At 38.0% G+C, this 24,309-nt stretch overlaps 1 protein-coding gene across 1 annotated transcript in view; it reads right to left on the bottom strand.

The window, feature by feature from the left end:
• The window catches only part of GMDS (GDP-mannose 4,6-dehydratase), a 609,262-nt gene that overhangs the window by 321,247 nt on the left and 263,706 nt on the right, over positions 1-24,309 (bottom strand). The window contains exons 5-6 of the mRNA XM_084873318.1: positions 15,585-15,777; positions 14,668-14,772 (exon numbers count right to left, since the gene is read on the bottom strand). Of these exons, the coding sequence (XP_084729444.1) occupies positions 14,668-14,772; positions 15,585-15,777 (298 nt within the window). The remainder of the gene's footprint in view (positions 1-14,667; positions 14,773-15,584; positions 15,778-24,309) is intronic.

Raw genomic sequence — 24,309 nt, forward strand, 5'->3', positions numbered from 1 at the left:
AAACAAATTTGGAGTTCATGGGAAATGTTAAATATTCTTAAGAACAGTGGTCTCAAATTCTCACCCTCCTAGCATTAAACTACTTCAGGGAGGAACACAGTCAACAGCATTCTCCATAGGAACTCTAATGCTGCTCAGAGTTGCACAGGACCTGGAAGTCTAAGGGACAATGCACTTTCCTCAATGAATTGGGTTTTACAAACAAAAGTGGGGGAGATGCCCCTTCCTAACTTGGGTCTTATTTGTAATGTGATCCTTAAAGGAGTAACTCTTGCATCCCTGAATCCCTAATCTCATAAATTTCTTAAAAAAAAAAAAAAAGTCTATACACCTATACTATTCTCACTTTGCCTTGTCTCTCCTTTCTCATACCTAGTATGTGACTCAACATCAGAAGGTGGTCAACCGTGCTCTTCAGGTTACACTTAGTCTGTACTTGCTGTAAGTGTGTTTGGGATTCTGATAAAAATGTCCAGTGCCCTCTCATCCCCCCTGCTCCCCCCGTTCCCCCCCCCCAAAAAAAACCACAAAACAAAAAACACACACACACACACATACAACCACACTATGATCTTAGCTTGTTCTCTTCATTGTGACCCTTGCAGGTTGTTCTGCCTCATGGTTTTGCTCCCAGAAGTGCAACGTTACATTTTGGTCTAGGCTTATTCACTGGCCAAACCCATTCCTCAAGCACTAAGCCATTTTTAGCTGGTTTTATGTATGGCTTTGGTTCCTTCCTGAGCTTCCAGAATGCTGCTGCCTGTGGGTCTGGAGTGCTGTGGCTCATTTGTGAGCTTCTTTTTTCTTTCTTTATAACCAGTATTTTCTTACAAAATAAGTTTTTTTCTACAAAGGATGAGCATAACAGATTAGTATGAGTTTTAAATCTTCCATCTAGAACAGGGATAGGGAACATCCAGCCCTTGGGCTGTAGAAGGCCTGAGAAATGATTTGGTCTGGCCCTGCCAAGGCAACTGCAGGCAATACTAGAAATTCAATAAATCTAGGAGCTTTTTTTCATAACAACATACATTTTTATTAAGTTAATTATAGTTAGTAAATCTATACTAGTATATATAAAAGCCTAGATGACTGAATGACCTATGATGTGCACTGACCACCATGGGGCAGACACTGAAGATGGGAGCTGCCTCCTGGTGGTCAGTGTGCTCCCAGAGCCAACCTCCCCTGGCTGGCTAACCTCTGTGGTCCCTCCCACTGGCCAGCCAACCCTGATCAGCCACACACTAATTTGTGAACTGGGCCTCTAGTAATGTTATAAATATCCAAATGGCCCTTGGCAGAAAAAAGGTTCCCCACCTCTTATCTAGAACAACTTTTCTGCTCAGAGTTTAGTATTTAAATTAACTCTGTAAATTAAACATCCCATAAACAACGGAAGTGTAGACCGTTATTTCTGCAGATACTTTGTGTTCGGTATAGTGTGAATTTCTTTAGCACATCTTATTTACCTTAATTACCAGTTTCCAAGCTCTGAAAGCTCAACTTCTTAACTTGTTCAGGAAAGATAATTTGTGTCAACTTGACTATTATTTTTCCCTTTTATTAGTCCTTTTTATAATTATTACATTTTAAATTGTGGGGTGGCAAAAATTAATGCTCCTCTTCCAGGTACATTAGTATTAGCAGTGGCTGTAATAATAACATTGTGCTAAAGACCTCCCTTACATTATTTCTATTAATGTGCAAACAACCCTAAGTAAAGACTGTTATCCTATTTTATAGATGAGAAAACTGAGGCTCATAGAGACTGAGAAACTTGGCAAAAGCCACTCATTTGTAAGTGATAGAACCTGGGCTGAACCCAAGTTGTTGACTACTTCTGTGTCCTTAGCTGAACCAGAACAATTAAAAGGGGAAACAAAATTCCATAAAAAATAGTAAAAAGAAAGCTTTGACTCAAACTAAATTTGGGGAGGAAAATGATATTTTGAAAAAATAAATTGTAATTTATCTTATAATTTTAAAAATTTAAATTATAATTATACTTAATTTTTTTCTTAGTAAATCAAAAAGTGGTTTTTTGGTTTGTAATTATTTTGATAAGACAACATTTTGTACTTCACATAAGATTTTTATAAGACCATTAATAAAAATGTCTGAATCATTTTAAAAAATACTTGGAGGTTTCATTAATTTCCCCACGGGTGTTTCAAAGGCCTCTGCTGTTTAGCCACATCCTTCCATATTCATCATCATCCTTGTGGACTTCCCTAACTTAAACATGTTCCCTGGTTTAATTGCCAGAACCTTGTTTGTAAACGGTTCTTCCTGTGACTCCAGCAATTCTCCAATACTACTTACAGTTTTTCTTTTTGCAGCTCATGGATGTCTCAGTGACTACTCTAATTCATCTGTAAACATCATTAATATATTCTCAATTTTCGGTTTAGAGCCATCAGTACTTGGCAGGCCTGCCTGGATCCACATTTCTCACAGTCCTACTCTCATGCCAGTGGCCACACCAGAATCCCACAAATGGGATTCCAAAAGCGTCTTTTACGAAGGGAAGAAGTAAGGAAATTAATGTTCTAGGACTCAACACTGAAAATACAGGAAGAGGGAAGACAAGAGGAGGGGAAAAAACAAACAAACAAATGATCAAAACCCACCAGGTACTATTTTCATCTTTGTCACATATGTTCTCTTGTATTCCCTTCACTATGAACCCATAGGTAAGTGTACTGGCTCTGATCCTAACCATGCATCTGGCAGGTAGGCATTATTATCAATGCAGAAGAGAAAACTGAGGCCTGAGTAAGTAACATGGCCAAGCTGAATCCATTTAGGCCTGGATGTGAGTGGCTTAGCACACTCTTAACCACTGTGTGCCCTGCCTGCTCATACAGCATTGTGGGAGCTGTGTTCTGTGAGACCAGACAGTCATTAGTTTGGTTTCAAATGTAAATATCACAGAAATTACAAAACATTAAAAAATCAATTTAACAATCCCAGAAGCCTCACCGTAATAGGTGGGAGAAAACATTGAGGTAATAACCACCTCAATGAGACCAAAGATTGCTTCAACAATCTTTCATGTTTGAGCAGTTACACCTCAGCTCTGGGCAAAGAATAATACAGGCCTACAGTTCTGTGCTCTCTAAGTGTGAATGTCATCCTTGAAGCACACAGTCTACACACCAAATGATGTCATTTTGTATCCAACCAGAAAGGCCACCTAGAACCTGGCGGGTCCCAGGTGAGTGGCCAATAACTTAACCATTGATACAGACCAAATGGTGTTGTTCAAAACCTACAATGCTCAGCTGAACTTAGACATGAAATTACTTCATCCCCTGATTTCTCAATGGCAGCTAAAATTTTACTTTTTCCCTTTCAAATTAAGGCTATGATGCTCACCTTAGAAAACCGCAAGATACCTTTAATAGCTAAAAATACAAATAAAATCTTGGGCTGTTAGATACTGGTTTGCTTGTTTCTTCATTTATTAGTACAGCAATATGATTTGATTTTGCTACTTAGACTAGCAAATACTTAGTAATTTGTAAAAAGATTATTCACATGACCATACATAGAGAAAGGATGGAGAGAGAGGCAGACAGGAAGAGTTAGGGGAAGAAGAATACTTTCTACCTATTGTTATTAAATAAAAAAAAGTTCCAGTTATTTAATTTATGTAATGAATTCTATTATCTTCTAAAGTACTAAAATATCTATGAATCAGAATAATTTTATTTATTATTTTTGTTGTTAATCTTCACCTGAGGATATATTTCTCCATTGATTTTTTTTTTAGGGAGAATGGAAGAGAGAGGGAAAGACAGAGAAACATTGATGTGTTTTCTATTGGTTGCCTCAGGCAGGAGCCCCAACCAGGGCCCAGGCTGGGAAGGAGTCTGCAACCAAGGTATATATTCTTGACCAGAATCTAACCTGGGACCCTTTGGTCCACAGGCTGATGCTCTATCCACTGAGCCAAACCAGCTAGGGCTGAATAATTTTTTAAAAAAAATTATCCAATAAAGTGACCTTCTAACATTAATATTACTGTAATGTTATGCACATGAAATCTTGAATCTATCTTAATGGTTGTCTTATAGCAAAGCCAGAGCATGTCGCTATAACTTATTCCCAAAGGAAAGCTTTGTTCTTGTTATAATTTATAACAAAAGCTGATCATGCTCATTTATTCTGGAGGTGAAGGGAGAGTCATGGGCCCACCTGTAGACCAGAGAGTCACTGAAGTGAGACTTGTCCAAATGATGAGGAGAGCCCTGAGATGATGACTGTTATCCAGGCTCCCGAATGTGGACAAGGCCTGCTGTTGACCAGAATATTTAAGGTCTGAAGAGTTTCACATGGAGGTATTTAAATTAGGAGGTTTTCCTCCCTTTTTCAGTGAATGTTTGCTAAAATTCTAGGAAGGATTCATTGCACAGTGAAGAGATATGTAAAAAAAGAGAAGATCCTGATCTCATTGATGACATCTCTCTAATTTGGTGGTAACATCAGAGCAGTGTTTCTCATCCTTAGCATACTGACATTTCGGCTGGGTAATTCTTTGCTATTGGGGCTGTCCTGTACATGCTGCTACCATCCCTCATCTCCAGTTGTGATAACTAAAAATTTCTGCTGATATTCTCACATGAGGAGCAAAAATCACACTCTCCCATCCTCACTTTTCAAACCCCCATTGAGAGCTACTATTCTTCAATATAATCTTATCTTTAAAGCAATGAATAAAAAACAATTTGTATTAAAAATGAAGAAAATTATTCAACATTTTACTATGCCTTAAGTAATTAACATTTACATAAATTATGTTTTTAAAATTGTGAAGATTAATTTATGATGGTAAATATAGTTAGCCCTAGCCAGTGTGGCTTAGTTGAGTGTCATCCCCGCAACAAAAGGTTAAATTCCCAGTAAGGGCATATGCCCAGATTGTGGGTTTGGTCCCCTATTGAGGTGCAAGACAACCCATCAATGTTTGTCTCTCATAGAGATGTTTCTCTCTCGCCCTCTCTCCTCCTATCTTGTTAAAATCAATAAAAATATTTCTTTAAATAAAAAGAAAATTAGGTGGTCATAGATGTTTACAAAATAAATATATCTGGACAGAGTTTCACAATAGTTAGAGCACCGGCCTGTGCACCACAAGGTTGTGGATTCCAATCCCAGTAAAGGAAAGGTACCTGGGTTGCAGGTTTGATCCCTGGCCCAGGTCTGGGTCTATGTGGACTCAATCAATCAATGTGTGTCTCTCCACCACCATCCTCCTTTCCACTCTCTCTCCATTCTATCTCTAAAAATCAATGGAAAAAATATTCTCATTCCTTGGATGAGGATAAAAAATAATAAATAAATACATAAATAAATAAATAAAGTGAAACACTTTAAGAAGTAAAACAATTGGCAGCTAGGAAAAAAGTTTAAGTCTAAAACTCAAAACCCTAAGTTCATGAACTTTAGGATGTCAGATTCTCCCAGCCAGGTGAATACTGTATTTAGAATGATATATATGATTTCGTATGAAGCCCATATTTAAAGGAATGTGCTGTGTTATCTAAAATAGCTCAATTTCTAAACAACAGCAGTACACCATCCATTTGTGGTAGTCAAACTGTTAATTATGGGTACATGTAAAGTACTTTATAACTTCTTATTGTCACATTATTTTCAATGTATTTTTTATTACTTCTATTTCTCTTCATTGTCAACTGCTTGGTCATAAACAAGAGAAGTTGTTTCATATCATATTTACATTTTAATGTTATAAAACTGTTTATTATAATTATTTCTGTTAAACATCTAAAAATATGGCCTTTAATGAAACTAAATAATGTCTTTTAGAAAAGATAAGAACAATTGCGACTATTTCCAACTTTTCCATCTGCTTCATTATGTGTTATGAGTAACCTGTGCTGCCTCAAGGGGGCTTAGTTGTTCCAGTTGCTATTTCTATAAATATGAATATTAACATCATTTTTCCCTTCCCCAGAATTATTTCGAGTCTCAGTGTGGACAACTGTTAGTTTTGTGACCTTGGACAACTCAATTGCATCATTTCTTCATTGATGAAATAAGTAGGATAGAATGATTTTTAAATTCCTTTCTCTTATAAATTTTAAGGTTACTTAGGGAAAAAAACATGCAGGTAGATGCTATCTATTCCCTTAAAGCTCTTTCAAACAAAGAATATAAAGAATACATTTTAAAAAATATGCCTCTTAAAAAATTAGAATAATAAAGTATATATATATAATTTTATATACACATAAAGAAGTGTATAAGTGAAACAAGTTAGTCAAATGCCTCTAAAAGTATCTTTAGAGCCCTAGTTGGTTTGGTTCAGTGGGTAGAGTTTTGGCTTGCACATCAAACGGTCCCAGGTTCAATTCCAGTCAAGAGCATGCACTTTGGTTACAGGTTCTTCCCAGGCCAGGGCCCTGGTCAGGGCTCATGCAGGAGGCAACCAGTCGAAGTGTTCCTCTCACATCTGTAGGAACCTAAGTCGCATTCTGCACTCATTTTTAAAATGACAGTCACATTATAAATTTTTAAAAAAGCTCACTGATATGTGCTATTGTCATTAAAGTGAGGAAATTAAGGCAAGTTTATTTTAATTTTTCTACTAGAGGTCTGGTGCATGAAAATTCATGCACTGGAGTGGGGGTGGTCCCTCAGCTTGGCCTGCCCCCTCTCACAGTTCGGGAACCCTCAGGGGTAGGAGGTGACCTGGTGATCAGGGGAAGGTGACACCCCATCACACTTATGCTGCTGCCACTGCCTGCAGTACAAGTCTCAACCAGCCCTGGTAACCTGAGCCTCAGGCGGCACTGGGTGGTTGGGCAGCTGCCATCTGAGGCTTGCCTGTGCTCAAGCTGACCCTAGGTGGCTGGGGGGCTAAAGGGACTGGGGGACTCTGGAGGCAGGCACATGTAACAGCCAGGCCCACCTGGGGGCAGGCCCAGCCTTGCCATGCACCTGCTGCCCTTGCAGGGCTGAGGGGACTGGGCACTGCCATCTTGTGGCTGTGGGAGCTGCCATCTTTGAGGACAGGGCATCCAATCAGCATATTCCCTCTTTATTGGGTGTGGGCACCTCCATTTTTGCAATCGTGTGAGGGTCAATTAGCATATTCCCTCTTTATTAGATAGTATCAACTCAAACTTGAAGATGGGATCTCTCTTTTTTTGTTCATTCTTAATGATCAGACAAAAGGTTTTTTTAATTGCAATATTATTTTATTTACAACTAGCTGTACCCAGCCACACATTGCTGTAGCTCAGTCTGGTTAAATGGAAAAGAAAGAAAAGAGAAAGCACAGATTTCTAATATGTTTAATTTCACAATGCTTGTGGGTATACAATATTTTTTGTTGTTCCATTGTCTGTGCAGATCTGGAGATTGTCTGGTTAGATCTAAACCACACAATTCTAAAGATTGACCCTAAATTTTGGTGATGGTGATTGCAAAAGCCAATCAAATTGGAAACTGCAATCTCTTAAGTTAAAATAGCATATCCAATGGAATCACAGGAATGAGAGGAATGAGGTCATCTTCACAATACAGCATGATAGTCTCACAGAAAGATTTTCAATAAATATTAAAGTAGAAGAGAGTCAATAGTTAACCCATTCATAAACAGAATTCCTGGGCATTTTGGTCAGTCTTTTGTGCTTATTAAAATTTGGCTTTCAAAAGAAATTTCAATCGTACTGTTGATATTTGGCTCTGTTGACTAATGAGTATGCCAACACTGTCCTATATCAATGGATTTTTTCCCCAGGTAATGATTTCAGAATGTTAATTCTGTGCCAACAGCAGATGATCCAGACTACCTTTAGCAATACTATAAGCTTCTTTCAACAAAACAAGTACCTTAAAAAGAAAATCAAAAAGGACTGGAATGGAGAGAAGTCAAACTGAGGAGCTAGAGAGGCTTGTTCTGAATTCTACTACAGGTCGTTGGTCAGTTCTTAGTTTATCTGTTTTCACACATAATGACCAAAATGCTTGGTCAAAATGTGCTATCAGTGGGCTGAAAACAGAGCTGGGAGTCAGTAAGAGGGAAAGAACTTGCACTTCTCTCCTTACATCCTACTTTACTGTTCATTTTTCTTTTAAATAATAAAGAACTACTGAGTTTATTTATTTATTTGCTAATCCTCAGCAGAGGATATTTATTCCATTGATTTTGTTGTTGTTGTTGTTGAGAGAGAGTGGAAAGGAGGAAGGTAGAGAAGGAGAAAACAAGAAGGGAGGGAGGGAGAGAGAGAAAAAGAGAGATATGAATGTGAAAGAGACATTGATTGATTGCCTCTACAGGTGGGCAGGGATGGGACCTGCAACCCATTTTTCTGAACTTGACTAAGGACCAAACCAGGGACCCTTCAGTAAGACAGTTGATGCTCTAATCATTCAGCCACACAGGCCAGGGCTAGAAGTTTTAATTTAAATTTTATTTTTAAAAAACAAAGTGATTACCATCAACAAAGATAACAAATAGTTCTTATCAGATATACAAGTAGAAGATTTTTGGGGGGTATTTTTAAATTTATCTTTTCATTATACAACTAAGAATACCTTTCCCTACCCTAAAAACAACTGAATTTTATTTATTTTTTTGAAGGTAGAAAGGTTAAAGGGAGAAAAAATATGGAAACCCAAACTGTGCGTATAGACATGTTCGTGACTTACAAGGCAGGGATCATCTAAACAGATTTCTTAAGCATCCCCCATACCACATGCTATAAGCAAGAATCACCGTGTCCTTCCTCTTCCTTTTTCCTCTAAGGACTTTCAGAACTACAAAATTAAGTTTAAAATTATTCTAGCTGCTTATTCATTGTTTTCTTTTTGAGAAAAAGAGATGACAAACTGGGCCTTTAAGCTTTCAAGTCCCTTCCTGGGAATTTTTTTTTTTTTTTACATATCTACATTAATAAAAAGAAATACACAAATTGACAATTCCTTTGCGACACCCACCAGCCAATCAGGAGTGAGTATGTAAATTAACCCAATAAAGATGGTGGATTAATTTGCATACACAGGTGCCAAGCTGCAAGGGTGAGAAGCTTGTGTTGTCACCATGGCGATGATGCATGTGTTCCGCACTGCCCCAGCTGCTACGGGCAGCATGGGAAGGCGGAAAGGCGGCTTTGGGCCAGAGCAAAAGCAGAAAAGGGGCTCCAGGCCAGAGCAAAGGTGGTGCTGGCAGCAAGGGGAATGAAGGCCTATTCTTGCATGAATCTTCATGCATCGGGCCTCTAGTACAATCTATAATAATAAAAGCATAACATGCTATTAGACCAGGTAACCGAACAACCTTCTGGACATTATTCTGGACAAAGCTGTGGTGGCAGTGGCTGAAGCAGAGGTAGTTAGGGGGCATAAGGCAGGCAGGAGAGCAGTTAGGGACAATCAGGGAGGCACGTAGAGTGGTTAGGGGCAATCAAGCAGGTAGACAGGTGACTAGTTAGGACCAGTGGTCCTGGACTGCAAGAGGGACGAACAACTTCCAATTTAAACTGGCAGTCAGAAATCCTCCAAGGGGTCCTGGAGGGTGCAGGCCGGCTGAGGAAAACTCCCCCACCCCCATGCACAAATTTCATACACTAGGCCTCTAGTTATAAAATAAAAGTTTTTATTTTATAACTTTTTATAAATTTTTATTTATAAAAATTTATTTTATAAATTTTTTATAATTTTTTATTTATAAAAATTTATTTTATAAATTTTTATTTTATTTTATAAATATGACAGTAAAGTTACCTTAAAAACCTATCACTTTCATCTTTTTTCATGTTAGTATTTAATTATGTGGCTATATGATCACACAATGTCATTGAAAAAAGTTATAAGCATTAGTGGTTATTGGACATGACACAACTTACAACATGGACTTCACAATTATTCTCAAGCTAAAAGGCAAAGTGATAATGAAATTTAACAAAAATTCTTTTTAAAAAAAATATATTTTATTGATTTTTTTACAGAGAGGAAGAGAGAGGAAGAGAGAGTTAGAAACATTGATGAGAGAGAAACACTCCATCAGCTGCCTCCTGCACACCCTCAACTGGGGATGTGCCCGCAACCAAAGTACATGCTCTGGACAGGAATCGAACCTGGGACCCTTGAGTCTGCAGGCCAATGTTCTATCCACTGAGCCAAACCAATTAGGGCCAAAAATTCTTAAGTTGTACAGATAATTTTAAGTGGCAAAGAATGCACATGTTTTGTAAAGATTTTTAAAATTTCTTTATTGATTAAGGTATTACATATGTTCTCATCCCACCATTAACACCTAACCACCCTCCCCCTCTCATGCCCTTTCCCCCTGTTGTCTGTGTCCATTGGTTAGACTTTATGCATTTATACAAGTCGATTGGTTGATCTCTTCTCCTTAACCCCACCCTCCCAGACCTTCCCTCTGAGGTTTGACAGACTGAAAGATGATTCTCTGTCTCTGGATCTGTTTTTGTTCATCAGTGTATGATGTTCATTATATTCCATAAATGAGTGAGATCATGTGATATTTATCTTTTTCCAACTGGCTTATTTCACTTAGCATAATGCTCTCCAGTTCCATCCAAGCTGTTGCAAATTGTAAGAATCCCTCTTTCTTACTGCAGCACGCTACTCCACTGTGTAGATGTACCACAGTTTTTTAATCCACTCATCTGCTGATGGGCACTTAGGCTGTTTCCAAATCTTAGCTATGGAGAATTGTGCCGCTAAGAATATAGGGCTGCGAATATCCTTTCTGATTGGTGTTTCTAGCTTGAGATATATTCCTAAAAGTGGGAATCATTGGGTCAAATGGGAGTTCCACTTTTTAGTTTTTGAGGAAATTCCATACTGTTCTCCACATAAGCTGCACCCATCTGCATTCTCATAAGCAGTGCATGATGGTTCCTTTTTCTCTGCCTCTTCACCAGCACTTGTCCTTTGTTGATTTTGCTCAGAGTTTTTATCAAGAAAAGGGAGTCAGATTTGTCAAATGCTTTTTCTGAGTCAATTGATATGACTATGTGATTTTTGTCTCTAAATTTGTTTATGTGATGTATCACATTTTTGGATTTGTGGATATTGTACCATCCTTGCATCCCCAGGACAAATCCTGCTTGGTCATGGTATATGCTCTTTCTGGTGTACTGCTGGATCTGATTTGCTAGAATTTTGTTGAGGATTTTGACATTTATGTTCATGGGGGATATTGGCCTATAATCCTCTTTCATTGTGTTGTCTTTATCTTGTTTTGGTATTAGGGTGATGCTGGTTTCATAGAATGAGCTTGGGAAGTGTTCCATACTCTTGAATTTCTTGAAATAGTCTGAGGAGGATAGATTTTAATTCTCCCTTGAATGTTTGGTATAACTCCCTGTGAAGCCATCTGGCCCCGGGCTCTGTTTGCTGGGAGCTTTTTGATAATTGCTTCACTTTCTTCCATAGTTATCAGCCTATTGAGGTTTTTAGAATCTTCTGATTAAGTTTTGGAAGATTGTATTTTCCCAGGAATATGTCCATTTCCTCCAGGTTGTCTAGTTTGATGGAGTAGAGTTGTTCATAGTATTTTTTTTTTTTTAACAATCCTTTGTATTTCTGTGGGGTCTGTTGTTATTTCACCTCTTTCCTTTATGATTTTGTTTATTTGGGTACTCTCTCTTTGCTTCTTGGTGAGCTTGGCTAGAGGTTCATCAATCTGGTTTATCCTTTCAAAGAACCAGCTCTTGATTTCATTTATCTTTTGTATTGTTTTCTTGTGTGTTTTTTTGTCTGTTTGTTTGTTTTTGTCTCCATGTCATTTATTTCTGCTCTGATCTTTATTACCTCATTCCTTCTGCTCACTCTGAGCTTTTCTTGTTGCTCTCTTTCTAATTCTTTAAATTGCCGAGTTAGATGATTTACTACCATTTTTTTCTTGTTTTTAGAGGAAGGCCTGTAGAACTATAAACTTCCCTCTCAGGATTGCTTTCATTGTGTCAGGATTGTTGTGTTTTTACTGTCATTAGTTTCCAGGGTGTTTTTAATTTCTTCTTTGATTTCATTGGTAACCCAATCATTATTTAATAGCATGCTATTCAGCTTACAAGTATTTGAGTGTTTTTTTTTTATTGTTTTTATTGTAATTTATTTCTAATATTATGCCATTGTGGTCTGAGAAGATGCTTGGTATGATTTAAATCTTGAATTTGGGGAGACTTTGCTTGTGACCTAATATGTGGTCTATTTTTGAAAATGTCCCATTTTGCACTTTAAAAGAATGTATATTACACTGCTTTGGAGTGAAATGTTCTGAAGATTTCAATTAAGTCCATCTAATCTAGTGAGTCATTTAGGATTGCTGGTTCTTTGCTGATTTTTTGTCTAAAAGATTTATCCATTGATGTCAGAGGTGTATTAAAGTCCCCTACTATGATTGTACTATTGTTGATTTCTCCCTTGATATCTTCCAGAAGTTTTTATATGTATTTGGGTGCTCCTGCATTGGGTGCATATATGTTTACCAGGGTTACATCCTCTTGTTGTATCTATCCCTTTTGTATTATGAAGTGGCCTTCCTTATCTCTTGTTATGGCCTTCACTTTGAGGTCTATTTTGTCAGATATAAGTATTGCTACCATAATGATCACTGTCTTAAATGATCAAATATTTAAGAATTGCTTAATTCTGTCATATCCATGGTTCTTCCTTTCTGATTGAGTTCCTCTGAATATATTCCAATTTTTCAAAATAGTCTATAAAATGTGACATTCATTATTAAGCCAGGAGTCTAGATCTAGACTGACTGGAGGAGGAGACTGTAGCCCTCTCCTGTTCTCCTGGGAAAATATAAATCTTTGAACTGCATTAATATAAATTTAGTAATAGTTTCTTGCTGTGATGGTTGATAATGAGTCAATTGAAATGCTCCAACACTTCTCATCTGAACTGTGGTAATAGATGACAAGCAGAGTTTGGTATAATACAACTGTGAGGGAGGTTGTGGACCCAGTGTGGTTGTGGACCCAGTCCAGATCACACAGCTAATGACAGCGCCCATCGGAGCATCCAGGTTTTCCTATTCTCCAGAGCTCTTTCCTCTCTCACTGAAGTGGGCTGATGATACAATGTTCTTAGAACTAATCAAATATGTATTTACAATTATGGTACTAAATCATCAAAGTGACTTTTTTCACAAGACCCTGTAGACATTTCAGTCAATGATGGACCACATAGACAGTGGTCCAATAGGACTGAAATGGAGCCGAAAATTTCCCATCACCCACTGGTGTTGTAGCATAAGACATTCAAATATCTGTGGTGGATGAGACTAGGGTAAGCAAGCACACTGAACAGACAGTCATATAAAACCATACTACATACAATACTTATAGTACATAATATTTGATAATGAAAATAAATGAGTGTGCTACTTATTTATGTACTTACTATGTACATTTTATCAATATTTTAGAATGCACTCTTTCTAAAAAAAGTGACTTCAGTATATTTTAAAATATACTCTAGGAAGATAGTAATTTCTGGATGCCTAAATGGAATATTTACAAAAACCATTGAACATCCAACTTATTCAAAGTTAAAATTTGTAGATTCCACAAGCTGAGTCTACATAAATAACAGTGACTTCCAGATATAAGAATTTGTTTATTAGTTATTCCTTTTCATTCACACAAAACTTCCTAATATTTAGGTTCAAAATATGCTTGATAAGACCTACCAATGAACATGGTAAAACTGGAACAATGTTCAGTTTTCCTCATCAGAAAACAAAAACAAAAACAAAAAAAACAAAACAAAAAAAACACCTAAAAAATGTAATAAGTAATTAAGGCTAGATTTTCCTCATTTACCACTTCTGAAACCCATACCGTGTTTCCCCGAAAATAAGACATCCTCAAAAAATAAGGCCTACTTACAGGTTTCCTTTTGAGTGAAATATAAGGCATCCCCCGAAAATAAGGCCTATCTCCAGACTTTTGATATTGCAATAAACAAGCCACTCAAAGACAATTTGCGCATGGAAATTAATGACTACATTGAAAATAGAATGGAGAGAAATCAGCGTGGAAACTTTGTGAAACCTAAATTGCAAGAAGTTGTGACTTGCGTGAAGAATTCGTGGGAGAAAATCACTGACAGTTGCATTGCAAATGCACTGCGAGCAGGCTACCTTGACAAGAAGTACTCATTTAAAGACAGTGCTATTGCTAAACATGAGAGATTTGGTTCCCTGATTCTGAAAGAAATGGAGTCACAAGAAATTCATCAGAAAATTCAGGAATTGGATTGTTATGATGATGTTCCAGAAGATGATGACATGATTGCCATTGAATAAATGAGTAAATTCTTGATACTGTAGGATTCACAGTTTGTCTGGTTTGTGTTGACAACTACCGTACCGTATACAGGTAATAAATTTCCTTTATTTTCATTTAACAATAAATGTGTACCGTATTCTTCTTCATGGAAAAATAAGACACCCCCTGAAAATAAGACCTAGCGCATCTTTGGGAACAAAAATTAATATAAGACACTGTCTTATTTTCGGGGAAACAGGGTAGTAGTTCTAAAGAGACATTTTTCACAGTTGATATATTAAAAGGCAAAATATGCATGCAATTTTTTGTTGTTTCATTCAAATCTTATGTTCTCTTTTCCACTGATATATTTACTAACCTCTTCGAGGACTCTCATGATTGAAGAGAATACCATTCACAGCAAAGAGATTATATGCTTCACGGAAGTTCACCACAATCCAGTAGGCATATAGTTTCGCTGCCCCTGTTGGAATAATTTTTGAAAAGCAAATAAAAGACAGTGATCATTACAAAAGACAGTATCTTATTATTAAAAAGCAGTGATTTTTATTGATCTTAAACAAGTAACAACTTGCAAGAATTACAATCTATAATTACCAAGATAGAAAAACATGGGTCAAATGCCAAATACAAAATAAAGGTTCCTTTGCCACTTAGTCAGGTGTACAAGGAAATATTTAAGAATTACTTAATTCTGTCATATCCACGGTTCTTCCTTTCATAATCTGATTTCAACTATAGTGTGTGCCATCTATCAAGTAGACCTTCTTAGATTTTTTTCCCTTTTTCTTAGTACTAAGGAATTAGAATGTGAAAAATATGGGATCTTAATATTCTAGCTGCTTATAAATTTTATCACTGAATTCTATTTTTTGTTTGTTTTGTTTTTGCTTTTTAAAGGTTTGAACTCAGGGATACTTTCATCAGGAGATAAAAAACATGAAACCATATGACTTCAGCACAACAGTTCAGAAAAAGGAATCATGTTTGGTCCAATTTTCTTTTTTGAGTGATCTGTATGAAAGGGTTGAATGAACATGAATTGGTGAGGTGAGGTGATAATTTTACTCTGGAGGCAATGGCAGCAAACACTGTAGTTAGCAATGTATAAAGGTATGCTTCTCAACAAGTCTAGTCACTTTAGTCTATCTTAATGTGAATCTCACACCCAAATGATTTCAGCCATGAGACATGAAGAGAATTAAAAAAGAAATACACATGCCAGCACCCATAGAGAGCACAGAGCATGTGCAGGTGGTGTGTAGGCATTCTTACCATATGGTGATCGAGGGTAAAAGGGAGTGGTCTCCTTCTGGGGTATTTCTTGCACTTTCCCATAAAGTTCACTTGTTGAGGCTTGATAGAACTTCACAGAGTTGATAAGGCCACAGGTCTTAATTGCATCCAAGAGCCTTAAAGTGCCAACGCCGTCAACATCTGCAGTGTATTCAGCCAGGTCAAAAGAAATCTGGAGACAGCAGAAGACAGTGGGTACAGTAAGGGAAAGAGCAACAAAGATGCTGATGACTAACCATTATTTTTTTTACAGTATCACACACATAGAAAAGTTATGTTTGTGAGAAAATATTTTCTAATAGAATAAAAGTGTGGATAGTATCTATTTCTAACACCAAGTAGATGGAAAAACCTTAAGAAATAAGTATCTGTTGTAAAATGAGAAACACTAGAATCACACCCCTCACGTCTTAATTCTAGGTTGCAGTCCCAGGGCAGTGTTTTTCAAACCTGGACATCACCTGGGGTGCTCCTGGAAAATAAAGACTGGCCCAGTCTCTAGGGGGAGGGCTATTTACATATTAGTCTTTTATTATATAGGACTAGTGGCCTGGTGCATGAAATTCGTACACAGGGGAGGGCGGGTGTTCCACAGCCTGGTTTCCAATCTGGGACCCCTCAAAGGATCTCCTACTGCTGGTTTAAAGGGATCAAACTTAACCCGGCAGTCGGACATCCATCTCACAATCTGGGACTGCTGGATCCAGGCACTCACCTGCCTGCCTGCCTACCTGATTGCCCCTAACCACTCTGCCTGCTGGCCTGCTCACCCCCAACTGCCCCTGCCACCCAGATCATCCCCAAATGCCCCCCTGTCAGCCTGCTCACCCCCAATTGCCCCCCTACTAGCTTGCTCACTCCAAACTGCCTCCCCCCATCCCCCTGCTGTCCTGATCACCTCCAACTGACCCCCATTGACAGCCTGCTCACCCCCAACTGGCCCCCATGCTGGTCTGCTTGCTTCCAATGGTCCCTGCCGTCCCATCCTGGCCTGATCATCCCTGGGGACCCAAGGTCCGAGCCCCTCTTTTTTTTTCAGCACCTCCTTGAGCAGAGGCCAAAGCCAGCTGGAATCAAGTATCTAGGGTTTATTTATCTTCTATAATTGAAACTTTGTAGCCTTGAGCAGAGGCCAGGGCTGGCCTGGGCTAGAAGCTTGGCTTCCTCCATTGCAGGGGCAACCCATGCCTGCTGCTTGCTCCAGCCCTGGGGCCAGCTGCCAGATTGGTTGGGTTAATTTGCAAACTCACTCCTGATTGGTTGGTGGGTGTAGCTTGTGGGTATAGCAAAGTGATGGTTAATTTTCATTTTTTCTTTTTTATTAGTGTATCATAGATAGATGTTACTTTCTTTTAATATAGTTAACACTAACATTTTGTTCTGTGGCCTTATTTCACACAATTGTTCAGCCTTACATTCTTTATTTTAATTAATCAATTTACTGGCTAAACTTAGTTTTCCAAAAGAAGTGCCTAGGTGCTCTATACCCCATGTAAAATTTGATTTTAATTTTGTTTTAAAATGGTCTTGCAGAGAATGTTGGATTATATAAAGTTCCTGAACCATATTTTCTTTGCTCTACTCTCTTCCAGAGTCAAGGTTTTTTTTTTTTTTTTTTTCATTTCTTCATTTAAAATGTACTGTTGAGTGCCTATCATACGTTAAACAGTAGTGGGGAAAGGATACCATGTCCCTGTCCTCATGAGTCTTCTAGCCTAGTGAAGCTATCAACAAAAATCAGTTGGTGACAATTATTATGGAAATAATTAAGGGTAGAGGAGGGATATATTTAGAGATTCAATTGAATATGGAAACATACTATCAAAAATATTTTCACTTCAATGTTTTTATGTTTGTTTAGTTTTCAGGTATTTTTAGGAACTAATGTTGAATACAATGGAAAAGCATTAACCTGAAGATGAACAGTTCTTTCAGTCACTATTACTTATAAATCTAAAATATCTTGTGATGAAATCCTACCCTATAATGTGAAGGATTAAATGTTGAAAAAGTTCTAGGCAGTATATGTCTATTAAATCATAAATTCAAGTACATTGAAATAAACATCAAAGACTTCTTATCTCAAAGACTATACAAGAGATTTTTTTAAAAACACTTAGAGAATACAATCAGATTTAACAGCTAACTTGTTAAGTGTCTAGCACCTTCAAACCACTGTATCTACAAAGGAATCCAAACTCAATATAGCATCTTTGTCTTCACAAATGAGACAGCACTTTAAAATAATGCCTAAGATATCTATTCATCTTACTTGGTGTGGAAAAATTCTTTGTGTATAGGTTATTTTGAAAAGTTGGAATTTTTTCAACCTACTTTCCAACTAACGAGTCATGAAAATAATATTAATATGAAGGGTCCCTGTCTATATCTGTAGAATTTTGGCTAATAGAAGACCATATTCCAGAAAATAGCTTGATAACAAACACATGCTTCTAAGCTAACATACTTGGAAAAGAGTTTCAGAATGAAAATCAGAGTTTATAAACAGGATGATATACTGCTTAGTCACAGTAAATCAAGGTGTAGAGAAAACATGAAGATAATATTGTTGCTAGATAATTATGATGATGACACATATTTTTGTGGCATCTGGACCCCACTAATGATTTTAGATATTATCTTATGAACATCCCTTAATCCCTTGAGACAAGGAGAGAACATATATTCTTTTAGTTCTGCAAAAGGGAAATCAGGAATAAAATAATTTAGTTAAAATTTTACAAAGTCAAAGCACAGCCCAGTTATCTGCCCAAGAAGCACCTGTCCATTAAACTTTAAATCTTTGCATAAAGCACTGTCATTTTCACCCCACCCATTCCCCTAAAGAATCTGTGACAAAAACAACAGCAAAAATTTCAAATGTCAGCAGCAGCAAATTCCAAGGACATTTCTTAGAACATGACTTGCCAGAAATGAGGAGCCACACAGGACTTTGGTCATAAAATATTTGCCTTACAATCTCAGAATATTAGTTAATCTGCAATAAAACAGAACTTACCAAGTTCTTAAATTTTGAAACCCGCCTTGCAATAGGGAGGGATAAAGTCATCTCAGGGCAAAAGTAACACCTTTCAAAGGTAAGGGAAATCACTCCCCAGGATTAGTGCAAGATCCCATTATTTAAACTGCTATTGCAACCAATTCCTATGTATTATGACCCCTTTTCCAAAGCCATGTTTGTCCAAGAAGATGATTTTACCCTAAATTCCTGATAAAGATCCAATGTAGGTATTTTTATTTTGACATGTAGACCTCTACCACATGCAAAAGTAAGACCACACGGCATGGTCACACAATACCCTGCACTATATACTACACGATTAAGTATTCTTTAGCTACAAATCAGTGTATGACCAAAAAAGCTCTTTTCTTTGAGTATAAAAGATTCAGAGGTGACTGAAATTAAAATTAATCTAGATGTATGTCTCTACACTTTAAATTTATTAACCTTTTAAGAGAATGTCCATTGCCCAAAGGCTAAGGGGTAAACTCCTTCCAGGACACCAACAATTTAGAAAGTTTTTGTTAGTCATATCAAAGGATAGATGTAGATTTAAAGCAGCAAAATTTCCAAAGCAATTTTCTATGCGTCAGCCTCAGTGGAGATCAGAAGCCATGGAGGCCAGCCAGAAGCCACTGTTTATTATCCCCCATCCAGATATCTACTGGCTAAAACTTCAAAACAACTCTAAGTGTGAGAACAGAATTTAGCTATTTTAAAATTTTTTTTCTTTTTTTAAATTTCTTTATTGATTATGGTGTCACATAATTGTTCTCATCCCCACATTCCAATCCCAAATCCCTCCCCACGTATGCCCTGCTGTCCATGACCACTGGTTAGGCTTATATGCATGCACACAAGTCCTTTGGTTGCTCTCTTCCCTTTGCCGCCACCCTCCCCTACCTTCTCTCTGAGGTTTGACAGTCTGATCGCTGCTTCTCTGTCTCCAGGTCTGAAAGTATCATAGTGATTGATTATAATATTAACTATAATATTTTAATTTAAAAATTAAAGTTTTTCTATCTTAAGTTCTTCCCAGGGATAAGAGGTTATACCAGGCAACTCTGACCTCCCATGAGCTATCAGACACAGGGGACTTGATTTAAAACTCCCCACTCTGGGTTTGGCCCAAGATTGTTATTGACTAAAAGCTTTCTAAAATATCAAGGGGCTTCATGGTTGATACCAAAGTTCTAGACATTGGCACTGCCACTCAGGGAACAGGAAAAGAAGGCAAAGAAATCCTGAACACTTCATCCACTGACATTTCATAAAATTGTGTGAGGAAAGTATTGAAGTGATGGAAATAAGGACTGTAAAAACAGCCAGGAATACAAAAAGATCCTAATTTGAGGCAAGCTTAAATGGGTTTCTGGTGTTTGGATTTCTGCTCTTTAGAAAATTATTTGAGCTAATGTTTGGCATTAGCTGCTGAAAACTGTCTATAACATAAAGCAATTGGAATTAAACTAATAAAATCTTACACCATTTCAATGCATAGATTTAATAATTAGATAAGAGTGATTTGCAATGAGTGTATAGATAGTTTATAAGTGAGAGCTTCTAAGTACTTAAGAAGTACTTTCGGGTGCTTATAAACAAAGCCCTGTTTTAAGTAGTTTGAACATTCTTGCTAAAATCTTGTTTGCAATATTAGTTTGCTTAGTGGAAGGTTTTTCAGAGACTGTTATGGTGAGTTTTAATAAGCCATGTTCTGGAATTGCTCAAATCTTGACTCAATGGGAACTGGATTAATAAGGTTTTAAATTCTCTCTAACACCAGGCCTTATGCAAGATGTTATGTATTAGGGAGTTCAACTACATGGTTAACACTAGATAGAGGCAAGAAAATTCTCATCAGTGTCAGTCTACTAGGCCATTAACCCCACAGGAAACAACTTACCTTTCGATGGCTGCAACTCTTTAAAAGAAAGAGGAGAGGTAAATTTATGTAGCCTGGAGTGGACGGAGATGGGAGTTAAAATCCTAAATCCACTGGCATTTTGATATGTAAAATCAAATTTAACGGTTTTGTAGGACTGTTATCTACCATAAATTTTGGTCAGATTAGGAAAGCGTACGTGAAACTGCCTATCACTTTACTCTCCTTAATAGTACCAATACTTTATTTTCTTGATTTTTCATGAATCCATCTAAAATATTACCATTTGTTTTCTCTGTTCCTAAATTGTGTTCAAGCTCACTGAGAAAACCAGAGATAATAGCAATTGGCACACTCTTCCAATAAATGTACGGTTGCCAAACTCAGCCAGCTGCAAACTCAGCTGGTTCTCCACGATTGGGAAATCCTTTGGAAGGCACTGCACTCAAAGAGGCACCACACTTCTTTAAATACTCCTTCCCTTGGTTTCTGAACACCTCCAACTCCTTTCTTCCTGCTTCTCTCATCACTCATTAGCTGGGCTCATACCCTTAACTCTTGGTATCCACAATGCCACCTTTATCTTCCCCCCAAGACTTCACTAATAACCTCCAAATCCTCATTTCTAATTGAATTATCTTCTGTGCTCCAGACAAGCATGTTTACCTGCCAGTGGAATAGCACTGCCTGAACTTCTCCCATCATTCACTCAGTTAAATGTACAGAAATATAGAAATTATCAAATCCATTGGCTCCAGGGGGTGAAGGAGAATTGGGTTCTAAATTTCTGCTCACAGCAATACATTTAATAACAATTCCCACAAAACAGATATTTTTACAGGCAAAATAAAAAATGAATATTTTAATATTGTATTTTTATTCTGTTTTATTTATGTACTAGAGGCCCAGTGCACAAAATTTGTTCATGGCGGCAGAGTGGGCGGGCTCAGTCCAGCCTGCACCCTCACTAATCCAGGATCGTTTAGGGGATGTCTGACTGCCGATTTAGGCCCAGTCCCTAATCCGGCAGTTGGACACCTCCTCTCACAATCTGGGACCGCTGGCTTTCCTAACCACTCACCTGCCTGCCTGCCTGTTCTCTCCTAACTACTCTACCTGATGCCCTTAACTGCTCCCCTGCTGGCCTGGTTACTCCTAACTGCCCTATCCTGATGGCCTGATTGTTCCTAACCACCTCTGCCTCAGCCCCTGCCATAGTTGATTTGTCCGGAAGAACATCTGGATAGATGTCCAGTCTAATTATCATATTACCTTTTTATTAGTGTAGATACTCTCTATAACTGACAACACACTTTTAAACATCATTCTACTGTCTGCCCACCAATAATTTTCCAAAAAGTTAGGAAAGGTATTTAACTTTCCCCTCAAATAAATCAATCATCACAAATTACATCACTTTGACCTTTAAATTAATTTACATGAATCCAAAGTGTACACAGTTTTCAGTCACAAAGTTCAAAGCAGTTAAAGAGCTATTTCCAGGGCACACTGCAAATATTTTGCGCTCAAATGTAGAAGTGTTTTGAGCTATATTCTTAGTATAAGTTCTACGTAAGAGGAAAATACCAAACTGATGTTTTATAATTTAGGGATAGAAAAAAAGTAACAGGAGATAAAAGAAAGTTTCATATAGGGTAGTCTTCATACTCTTAAAAACATAATAAAAAATAACAATTTACTTTAAAAACACCACAATAAATTTGAACAAGTTTTGATGGGGTGAAGTAATTGTGCAACAATCTCATCCTTCAATAGTTTGAAGGTATGAAATGCAGTATGAAATGAATGTCTCAGATTCCTTCAGGGGTGCAATTATTCCATAAAACCACATCCTTAAGAAACATATAAATCTATATCTATATCTATATCTATATCTATCTATATATTTTTTAACACCAGACCAAAAGCAAATAATGCCATCCTAAAGAACCATGAGCTGTCCCCTAATTTAAAACATGACATTCTTTCACAGTTCTAAGCATATGCCCCCCTAGAGAACATTATCCCCCTGGTTATGTATAATGAAAAATTCTATAAGAAATATATCCTTTGAGTTAATTAATTTCCTCTTACCAATTCTACCTTTTACATTCATGTTCTCTTGAATGTGAGATTATATAGTTTGGTACTGTTTCCTTAATATGTTTTCAAATTTTTGATTTTATCAAAATTTTTCATTTCGTGGCATTTGAAGTTTAAAGCCATCTGCACTGTTTAAGCATCTAGTCCTCCAAATTTGATGAATGGTATTAGAAAGTGCTACATTTTGGGGGGAAATATTCAAACAATGGTAGGATTCTCAGAAAAGCAGGTAAGTCAGCTGTGACAATGTGGATGTTCTCATCTGTCTGCCTGCCTTATTGCCCCTAACCACTTCTGCCTGCCAGCCTGATCACCCCCTAACCACTCCCCTGCCAGCATGATTGATGCCTAACTGCTCCCCTGCCAGCCCTATTGCCCCTTACTGCCCTCCTCTGCTGGCCTGGTCACCCCTAACTGCCCTCCCCTGCACGACTAGGGCCCCTCCTCCCCCAACTTCCCTTCCCATCAGGAATGGTTTTCCCCAACTTCCCTCCCCTGCAGGCTTGGTTACCCCCAATTGCCCTCCCCTGCTGGCCTGGTTGCCCCCAACTTCCCTCCAATGCAGGCCTGGTCCCCCCAATTGCCCTGCCCTGCAGGCCAGGGTCCCCCCCAACTATAATCCCTTGCAGGCCTGGCCCCTCCCAACTGCCCTCTCCTGCTGGCCTGATTGCCCACAACTGCCCTCCTCTGCTGGCCATCTTATGTCCACATGGGGGCAGGATTTTTTACCACAAGTGGATAGCCATATTGTATGTTGGAGTGATGGTCAATCTGCATATTACTCTTTTATTAGATAGGATAGAGGTCTGGTTCACGGGTGGGAGCCAGCTGGTTTGCACTGAAGTGTGTCCCGGATCAGGGTTGGGGTTCCTTTGGGGTGTGGGGCAGCCAGGGTGAGGGGCCTGTGGTGGTTTGCAGGCTAGCCATGCCCCCCAGCAACCCAACTGAAGGCCCTGGTATCTGGAATTTATTTGCCTTCTACAATTGAAACTTTGTAGCATGGAGTGGAGCCAAGCCTCCTGCTTGCTCTGTGGCCAGCAGCCATTTCTGTTGGAATTTATGTATTTCTATAATTGAAACTTTGTAGCCTGGAGTGGAGGCCTGGGCCGCACATGGCAAGTGGAAAGCTTGGCTCCTTCCATTGCCTGGAAAACCCAAGCTTCCCTTCTGCTCTCTGTAGCTGTAGCCATCTTGGTTAGGTTTATTTGCATACTCACTCTGATTGGCTTGTGGCCGTGGCTTGTGGGCATAGCAGAGTGATGGTTAATTTGCATATTACTTTTTTATTAGGTGGCATTGCTTGGAAAAAGACAAACATATCTTATAGATACTGACTAAAAAATAAGAAACTTAGTTTTCATTTTCCTTAAGCCATATCTGTAGGCCAGAAGCAAATGGATCAATTTAGAAAAATTACCAAAATATTTTAAATCTTGAATGAATCTTAGATCTTCTAGTGCTTCAAGCTCTTCCTACAAGCTTTGCCATAAGTTACTTCAGCTCCTATGCTGATCCTGCATGCCTCCAAGACACACACGTCACCCCCTCTATGGTGTTCACCTCAGTGTCAGACAACCTAGTAGGCCACTCAGTTTCATCTTACTTCACCAATTACTATATAAAAAGCAAGTTGTTCACTCGTAGTCAAGCTTATAAAAATTGAAAACAGATTAAAGTGCTTGCCATTATTTTATTAC

The sequence above is a fragment of the Pipistrellus hanaki genome (assembly GCF_964339955.1).
Source record: "Pipistrellus hanaki genome assembly, chromosome: 2".
NCBI classification, from domain to species: Eukaryota; Metazoa; Chordata; class Mammalia; order Chiroptera; family Vespertilionidae; genus Pipistrellus; species Pipistrellus hanaki.